This window comes from Pelophylax lessonae (genome assembly GCF_965119305.1).
Source record: "Pelophylax lessonae genome assembly, chromosome: 10".
Taxonomy (NCBI): Eukaryota; Metazoa; Chordata; class Amphibia; order Anura; family Ranidae; genus Pelophylax; species Pelophylax lessonae.
In genome coordinates this window covers 161,938,991-161,948,881 of record NC_138777.1, presented here as the reverse complement: position 1 = coordinate 161,948,881, position 9,891 = coordinate 161,938,991, and the positions used below count along the sequence as shown (strand labels likewise).

At 45.3% G+C, this 9,891-nt stretch overlaps 1 protein-coding gene across 1 annotated transcript in view; it reads right to left on the bottom strand.

Moving 5' to 3' along the window:
• Nucleotides 1-6,039: 6,039 nt before the first annotated feature.
• Nucleotides 6,040-9,891, bottom strand: part of DPP3 (dipeptidyl peptidase 3) — a 118,443-nt gene continuing 114,591 nt past the window's right edge. The window contains exon 18 of the mRNA XM_082269641.1: nt 6,040-6,225. Coding sequence (XP_082125767.1) covers nt 6,068-6,225 — 158 coding nt within the window. The 3' untranslated portion in view covers nt 6,040-6,067. The remainder of the gene's footprint in view (nt 6,226-9,891) is intronic.

Here is a 9,891-nt window from a genome sequence, read left to right as displayed (position 1 = left end):
AGTCCACCTTGGGAGTTTCCCACTGGAGAGACAGCTGATGAAACACCTCAGGATGAAGTGACCATTTTCCTTGGTCCAAGGCCTATCAACCAAAGTAAGCCGCCTGCCAATTTTCCACCCCCTGATATCCGTGGTGATCACTGTCCAGTACAGGGGAAGGAAGTGTAATGGACCGTTTCAGCAGACAAGGGGTTAAAATCCGTTTAGGCGATATGCCCCTTTGAGAGACAGGCACAGCTACTTGCAGGACACCAAACTCCCGAACTGGATACAAAATAGCACTCCAACCTGGAACCTCACGAATAGCTGCTAGCAGACGAACAGGAAAAGCATACATCAGCTTACACTCCTAGCAATCAGTCTCCAACAGTCTACAGTGAATCCCCCCAAGAACGAGACAAGGCTCCGTGTGAGGCTCAAGCAGTGGTCTGACTTAGAACTGTTTATTAAATCCACACAAACACATTATATACACTATCAGGTAATGGGAGTCTCATTGCATTAGCATATGCAGATAGATTTGTAAACAGGCACAAAATAACACTAAACTAATTATCTAGCCACCTGGCCAGAACAATGCAAGGTCATTAGCATGTAAGAATGGAACAGGAATACTTAGCACACCCGACAATAGGTGAATGCAAAGCCACCTCTGACCAAAAGCAACATTTTCATAACTTCTAAAATATGCATCACATTCAAATAAAAAAACTTACATTTTCAGAATCAGCATACTTCAAATGCAAACATAACCAAAAATCATAGAAATCCCTCCAGGGGTTAAAAAGTTAGACGGAAGTCCTTTTCTAACCGACCGCAGGCACATTTTCATGCCCAAATACAGTCTTAAAGGGGTAAAAGCCCCTAGGTCCATAGTCATATTGCAGGAGGCAAGCAACCAGGCTTCTCCAACGCCCAGTGGCGAGATTGGTCTCGTCACAGGAAGTATTTTCCCTGTTGAAGAGATGGAGATCGAAGCCACCAAATCAGGGACCCTCTCGTACCCCCGACTCAACAGGATAAGATTGTCTAGAGACTGTGGATTCTTGTTCCACTCAGCAAGAATCTCTCTCTGCAGAGATCTTGTGTTGAACTGAGCAAATTAAACTATCTTGAAGGTAGACGCCATCAGGCCCAGCACCCGCATGCAAGTCCTGAGAGACTACCAACTGCTGGACAACAGGAGTCGAATGGCATCCTGCAGCTTCTGGAACTTGTCCAGCAGGAGAAACACCATGGCTGAGGCCGAGTCCAGAGTCAGACCCAGATAGTCCAACTTGGTCAACGGAACCAGAGCAGACTTCTGCAAATTCAGAGTCCACCCAAATGCCTGCAGAGTCCACACATGGATGTCCAGGTTGTCCCGTAGACTCTGTTCGTAGAAAAATATCGTCCAGGTACCCCAGCACCACAATCTCCCGCTGTCGCAACAATGCCAGCGCTGGGGCCAACACTTTTTTTTAACACCATTGGAGCTGAGGCGAGACCAAAGGGTAATGCCGCAAATTGATAATGCTCCTCGTCCACAGCAAAGCAGGGAAAGCGCTGATGTCGGACATATATCAGGATATGGAGGTAAGCATCCTTGATATCGATAGAGGCCAGAAGATCCCCTTGATGAAGTGATGCCACTACCTTGCGCATGGACTCCATCCGCAACTTCTGTACCCGCACAAAGCAGTTTTGGGATTTGAGATCCAGGATTGGACGAACTTTGCCTTCCTTCCTGAGAACTGTAAACAAGTTTGAATAAAAACCCCAAAAATGTTCAGAGTTTGGAACCGCTACAATCACTCCTTGCAGTAGCAAGTCCTGTACCGCCCCGAAGAGACCACGCAAGTGGTCTGGGAACAAATGCAGGTTGGGAAGAAAAAAACTCTCTGGAAGATAAGACCGAAATTCGATCTTGTAGCCGGACTGAATCAGCTCGTGGACCCACCTGTCTTGAATCAAAGATGTCCACTGGTCTGGAAAAAAACAAAGACGTCCCCCCCACCCCAGATGCGGGTGAGGGTGCCCCTTCAGGCAGGCCTGGATGGACCTGCTCTTGGCCTACCAGGCCAGGGCCTCTTGGAACCTCCGGAGACGTTCCGAAACGGATTTGCCCCAGGAAGCCTGTGGGAGGAGAATACTCTTCCCTCCTGTGGCTCCCATAATGATTTCATCCAGGGAAGACCCAAACAGGCAATCCCCCATAAAGGGGATCCGCTAAGGCCTTCTTGGAAGCTTGGCTAGCAGACCAGCATTTCAGACATATCATGCGTCGAAGCATCACTGCTGTCACAGACAGCCTAGAAACGAAGGTAGCCGCATCCAGAGAGGCGTCGCAGAGAAACTACAACCTCTGGACCAACTGGTCTGCCAGCTCTGCAAAGGCAGAGGGAAGCGGTTTCCTCTCCAGATCTTGGCGCAAAAGCTTAGCCCACTCAGTCAAGGTCTGGGACACCAAGGCAATGGTGAACACCGGCCTCAGGACTGAACTGGCCATAGTAAACACGTGGCGGACCAAGATCTCCGCCTTCCTATCAAAAGGGTCTTTAAAAGCCGGAGACTCCTCCACCGGAATCAGGGTGGATTTGTTCAGCCTGGAAACCGGGGAATCCGCCATAGGTGGGATCCTCCACTTTAACAGGGACTCTTCAAAAGGGGTACCTTCTAGCGAAATGCTTGGGAACCAAGACATTGCATTTAGGATAACCCCACTGATTTGCGACAATTTTGTCAAAATAGGTGGGAAAAGGAAAAACTTTTGCCGCTCGAGGATTTTCGGGTACCGACGGTGACTGGCACCTCCGACTCAGCCGCATCCTCCATTTTTAAAGTTTCCTGCACAGATACAACCAGTGCCTCTTCATGCGCGGCTGTAGTGAAAGAGGAATCATCCTCACTATCAAAGCACTCAGCAGGGTGACTCGCGCCTGCCAGATCAGACTAAGAATCCGAGGGAACAGAAGAGGCAGGTGAGGGCGGTGGATGCTTTTTTGCAGGACCAAGTCAACCTTGGACACGAATGACTTCACACCTGCCGCCATTGCAGACAGGGTGGACTGGGACCCAGAAAGGCCCGCCACCTCTGAGATGAGATCAGGGGTGAAATTTGCTCCAAGGACTCCATGTTAACCAGGGAACCACACAGGCAATCCATAAAAAAAAAAAATCACTGCTAAGGGAACCCCCGCCGCCGCACTACAAGTCCCAGCACAGCTGAATTGCTGCTATAGCAGAGAAAGGGAGATCTGCCCAGGGCACCCGCAATAACTTACTACCGCTGGTTAGCACAGAGCAGAGTGCTGGAATCTGTACAACATGCGGCGATCAGAGAGAAAGAGGAAGTCCAAGAGTCAGCACTAGAGGTCCACCGCCACAGTCACTGCCCACAAGGCTCCGAAAACATGGCCGCCGTCCTGTTCAATGGGAAACCACATTAAAACGGCCACCGGACAACACAAACATGGACGCCGAAAACACAGCTAGCCATCCATGGCAAAACGGCGGGCCGAAGCAGCTCCCGGGACCCACAGGGGACACTAAGGGACATTGTACATTAAAGGGGTGCCCTGGCAGGACAAAACACCAGGACCCCCCCCCCCTCAACAGACCGCGTGTTCGTCTGCCAGTGGCACGCCCCCTGGCCCCCATCGCCCGCTCCGCAAAACACCCCTGGACAGGTCTGGCCGCCCCCTGAGGGGGAGCAAGCTGTGGGCAGAGAGACTAGGGGGGTGGTCCACAGGGGACCACAAACACATGGGGAGGACGCTGTGTGGGAAGGAAGGGAACCTGGGGGTCTGACCGTCCCAGGGAGGGGCCCACGTCCATCCCGAACGGCCACCAGGGAAGGGGTGACACTACTTACCATACCATGGAAATGGATAGGCACCGCCCCAGACAGACCACCTCTCCATCAGAATGGGGGTGCTGCAGGCCAGGAGGCATGCTGTAACTTAGGCCTGGACCAGGTCCTTGTGAGACGTTTAACTCACAGGCCAGTCCCTGTCCAGTGGGGCCATGTTGCAGCTGACCCAGCGCAGAGCGAAGGTCACTGGCCAGACTGATGAGACCATAAGAATCTAGAATATCCAGTCCGTCTCCCAGTCCAGCAGTTGATTGTAGTTCTCACAGGAACAGAAAATAAGGAGGAAAAAAATCCATTTAAAAAAGAAAAAAATACTAGGACCATAGATCTCAGCAAGGAACTAGGTCCTTCTGACTAGGCAGAAAAAAAACTGAATGCCTATAGCAGGAAGTGGGAATATACCCACTGGGACTGCCCCATAGGCGTGGTAAAGCTTTTTCCTGCCTAGTGTCCTACTCCTGTAGGGGGCAGCATAACCCAATGGTCAAGAAGATTCTGGAGCTGTGTCCATCAATGAATGAAAGAGAAATAGGGATTTCTCCATCCTTTTAATCTCACTAGTCTTTATCCAAAAAAAAATATATAAAAAGCTTACAGCAAAATCAACTCTAGAAAACCACCACAAACCTGAATTCACTTAAAGGGGTGACAAAGAGCAGTCCCAAACTCAGAGGGAAATTTACAGCTCCTATACTTTGTTTTGGACCAATCTTATTAAAAACATATCCGCTTACAGTTTTATACTATATATATATTAGATGCAACTAAAGCAGAATATATGGAGCAAGTAAATATTTTTTCAAACAATTTGATTTGAAGACAAATTGTGTTTGGAGTTGGAGATTTAAAAGTTTTTACTGAACTTTTACTGGAATTGTGAGAGTGTTTATTGTTTATATGGACATATGACTTTTATAGAACGAATGGGCATAATTTTATATATATATATCTTGATTTAGCGTTTTTTTTTTTCATACCAAAGTATTGTTTTCCAGTCTGATTTAAAAATGCAATGGAGTTTCACTAATTACTAGCGCTGTACAGGTTAATGATTTTGGAGTTCCACTAACTTCAACTTCACATTGTTTAGGGGTACTTTTAGTACTGCAGCTGTTGGGGTATTATTGTCTTTTTTGCTTTTTGTTGTGTGGATTTAGCCACTAGTTCATAGAAGTATTATCAAGATAAATTTATGACTTATTAAAAGAGCTGGACTAGCTGTAAAACAGCTAGCCAAATTGCAGATTGGGGCGCCCTCTCAATAAAATCTGCAGGTCATGGCTATCTTAGCTAGTCTTGCTCAGTGTATTAGGGCTCATGCATACTGCATCTCAAAGAAGCTGCTACTCAGGCTTTTGAGCTCCCTTTTTTTCTGCCTGGAAACTCCCCTCCATGTTAGCCAATATGTACATGCACACTATGGCTTTTTCAGGAGTTTACAGGTATATTGCTCTTACAGGCAGAAAAAAACCCCACCAAACTCGCATTTTTGAGAGTAGCTTTCGGGCAGAAGAGATGCCTAAGTGCCCAAAAATGCACGAAAAAGCATGAGAATGCTGGAAACCACACACAAATAAATAGGAAAAATGAGCTGAAGGAAGGGTTTGTTAAAAAAAAAAAAAATGCTTAGGTTTAAAAAAGATCAATAAAACTGTGCAAGAGCACAAAAAAGCACAAGCTTCTTCAAGCTTTTAGGCTGAGAAATAAAAGCTCAAACGCCTGTAAAAGCAGCTTTCATTTTTGAGCTGCACTGTGCATGAGCTCTTAGGAGTGCTTGATTCACAGAGCAGAGGCCTTCAAACATAAAAGGATTTTTTTTCTGTTGCATCACCTTGTTTACTAAGAAAGTCACAGCAACAATTAGCAAGCAAAAAAAAAAAAGAAAATCGAATAAAAGAAACCGAGTCTGGTTTGGTAAAATTATTTATATTTTTTAATGCATTCAGTTTTAGTCCTTATCTCATGTTTGAGCCACAAAAACCTGTACTTGTCAGACCTACATGACCCACTGCAATACAAAGAAGGTCCTTGCCATTCTTTCCTTAAGGAATTTCAATCTTGACATGTTCCCATTAAATTTTTTTCCATAATCATTATAAATGAATACACACAAACCCATTCCCTGCATTGGCCTGCCATATTGCGAATTACACCCAATCCAAGCTGAATGCCTGCAGAGTACAGCTCTGCAGAATGTGATCTAGAAGCCAGTGATCATCCACTGCACTCCTTCCCCCAGAAATGGGCATCTGCACAGCTCATTTCTAGCATTAAGCGCTCCAGCTCCTCTTCGTCATCAGGGAATCGCTCTATGACAGACTGGATCAGACCTGAAGGACTGCTTTCATACCGCAGGGCTTCTACAGCTGCCCCTGTAGAGAAAAAGAAACAGCATTTTTGTACTCACCAAATAACCCTTTTCTTGGAGTCCACTGAGATCACGTGGAGTCTCAAACTGCTTTATAAAAGCATTATAGGAAGTAAAACAAAAACAACTAGGAACCATTAGAGAGTTTGTATATGTGCTGTAAATCTCTGCAGTCACCATGCTGCTTTATTTCTGACTTTCTTAGTTGCCTACTAGCAAGTAGTGACATGCCTACAGCTTGGACACTGGTAAACAATCTGTAGCCCAACTCAGAATAACCCTTCCTACTCCTTGCATGCCTCGGTTTGTAGCAAGTGGTGCCAAGAGAAAGATCATAAAGGATGGTGAGACCTGTGTCCCTCAATGTACTCCAAGAATATTTTCTTTTTACTGGTACTTATCCATGGCAGCATACCTATGATAAAGCGGTCATCCAAACTCCTTCCCCAGGTGCAGTGAATAGCATAAAAGAAAAGACTAAGACATGCCCAAGAATTCTTCCCTAGGTCTTTTGGGGTTAGCAGGAGTCTTCACTAGGAGCATTTTTCTCTGCCAAATTTTTAACATGGTGTTAAGTTTTTGATCAAGGCCAGGAGAGCAGCACACTTACCTTGCTTTTCATCCTTTCCCACTTTATTGTGCTTGTCCTTCCTTCCTACTCTGTGGCAGACACTGACCTATCTCAGCCAGGGTCATCAACTAGCAGCCTCCCTCTTCCTATGTCAAGACGAACATCCAAGGAATTTCCAGAAAAAAAAAATCTTCAAAAGATTCATAGCCATCTGGCTTTAATTTAGTGGTTGTAAAGGTAGAAGTTTTTTTTTTTTTTTTACCTAAATGCATTCTATGTCTATGCCCTCATAGCAAGTGGCTTGGTATAGGAGCACTTGGCAGGGGGAAGAAGCCAGTAGCACCGGCGGGAGACCCCAGTAGAGAAGGACCTGGGCTGCTCTGTGATAAACCATTGCACAGAGCAGGTAAGTATGCCATGATTGTTATTAAAAGTTAAAGTCACTTTTAGTTTCTCCCTAGTGCAGCCTTATTTTCAGGCAGTCAAACATGCCATCAAGGTTGGGATGTTAAAAATTAAAAGAAATTAAAGAACTGATAGAGGAGGAAGATTTTCTCTAAATTGACGGAACAAATGCAACCTGTGTTTTTTGTAGCAGTGGTCCTTTTAGCCAAAAATATACCATTACCCACGGAGGACTCCGTGTCTTTCAAAGACCCTCTTGATAGGTGCATCAATCAATAACCTGGAGATAACTTATCGAGCAGCAGGGGGTGCATATAAACATAGCTCTTACATCAGTCTCTGACGCTACCAAGTTATACTGTATACAGAAAACACAGAGGCAGCGATGTATCCAAGGAACACATAATCACGGGACCATTCGTTGTTGTCTGGGAAAAGTCCAGATAAACAATCTGTTTCTATGCTCTAGGTTAGATGATACCCCCTGTCTCTGAATGTATGAGACCATAGCTCTGTTGTCTATCTGTAAGAGTACCAGACAGTTCTTGATTTGTGCTAAAAAAGCCTCCGGAATGTCTAGCACATTTGATAGGACATCTGTAGTGGGAGATTGCCACATCCCTTGAACTTTCCCCAGTGTGCCCCCCGGCCCTTCATACTGGCATTTGACGTAAGTATGGTCCATGAGACAGGACCTAAAAAGGCGAGACATTCGGAGTACTTCTTTCTTAATCCACCAGAGAAGGCCATACTGCATGACAGTAGTTATTTGTATTAGCAGAGGTGAAGCCTCTTTTATTGAGTTAGGATTCCCATCTGGAAATGTCTGAGGTGCCAGTGGGCCCACGGCACTAGGGGGATGCAAGCGGACATAATGCCTATCAGACTCAAATATTGTGATGCTGTTAGATGGGAATAGGTCAACACTCTAATCATTCTCTGTAAAATGACTGATACTTTCTGTGGTGGGAGAGATACTGATCGTTTCAGGGTGCAAAATATTGCAGCCAGATACACAATCTGTTGTACTGGGGATAACTGACTTTTTTCTTAGTTGATTAACCAGTCGAATTTCCTAAATGTCTTTGTTGATCGTGAGCTGCTCTGGACTTTTTGTCAGGAGTTGAATGATGTCCAGGTAATGACATACACTGAGATCCCTTTCTCTTAGGGGGGATAAGACAGATATGAGGACTTTTGTGAAAACTCGGTGCGGAGTTAAAAAGACAGACATTGAAATTGTAGATAGACTTGATTGACTGCCAATTTCAGACACTTCTGGAATGTAGACAGGATATGGATATGTAGGTAGGCATCTTTGGAGGTCTGTTGACACCATCTGATCCCCCGGTTGGACAGCCTAAATAAGTATTTGTAGTAACTCAGTAATGAGGTCCTCAAGGCATATGTTACAATTTATTCTCTTTAAATCTTTTACCGGTCTCCATCCAGTTTCTCTTTTGTACCAAGAACAGGTTGGAGCCTGTAAACTTTTTGGAGGAAGGTATCAGAATAGCTGCTCCCTGCACCTGTAGTGAGGTTAAAAACTGCTGAAGAATTCCTACTTTCTCTTGGGTGAGGATGGCACCTTTGTGGGGGCAAATGAATTGCAAGATGGCGAGCGTGACAAAGTCCAAAAGTGTCTGAAACAGATCAAAACAGAAAAGTGCAGCACTATAAATAAATGAAAAAAAAATCCAAAATTGAATGCGATAAAGAACTTAAAATATAGAAGCCAATGCGAGGGTTAAACGGGTAGAGATCCAAAAAGAGCCACCCCCAACACACTGCCTCTTACCCCTGATAGTGGACCTCCTGTAAGGGAGGTCAAATGAGCATAAGGATATCCTCAGCGATTAAGGAGGTAAGGTTAACCAGGTAAGATTTATTAGAAATAATAAAATACTCTCATAGTATACTCACATTGCAGTGGAGAAGCCTGTTTGTTTCCAGAAAACCTATTGTTTCCAACCTAAAAGATGGTCGATACGTCCGGGTGTGCGATGACGTTGCACGTCTAACCTCCTCCCAACGTGTTTCGTCAGGGATGACATCATTAGGGGTGTGGTTAGTGTGCGGCATCGCACCATTTATAAGAAAGTAAGACCAGCGGCCGAAAGTTGAATTGATTGCGTTCCAACAAGCGGAAGGAAGGAAGGGTAACGATCCTCCCACACCACAATATACCATAGCAGGCCATGCATCCCAATGACAAGATGCAAAGACCATAAGTGGGGAGAATTTTAAAAGCTGGTCTAACAGTCCACATTCAAGTGACAGACCACACTTTTTAAATATAAGGCAACTGATAAAAACTAAACGGATCGTTGAAATCACCCAAAGGTCCCGACACTGATCTACCCAGACTCTTGCATGATGTTTCACAGCCTGGCTCCAACCGGGAGCGTCCAGGCAGGCCTCATGTCAAAAACACTTTTTTGACTCTTAGGGGGTAAAAAGGGTCTTCTGTTTATGTGCCTTCAGGAAGGTCACCTGAGTGTTCCTCAAGGTCCTTTTAGCATCTTTACCCTTTCCCGAGACGGTCAGAAGTCTCCGACTCTTTATGCTGGATACTCACAGAAAATGCCCTGGAATGCCTTAACCATCTGTTTTGAGGCAAAAGACCTGATTTACCTCCTGTTACACACAAATAATATCCTTCTCTTTTGTTTAGATGTGGGTTGGCTGACCAAA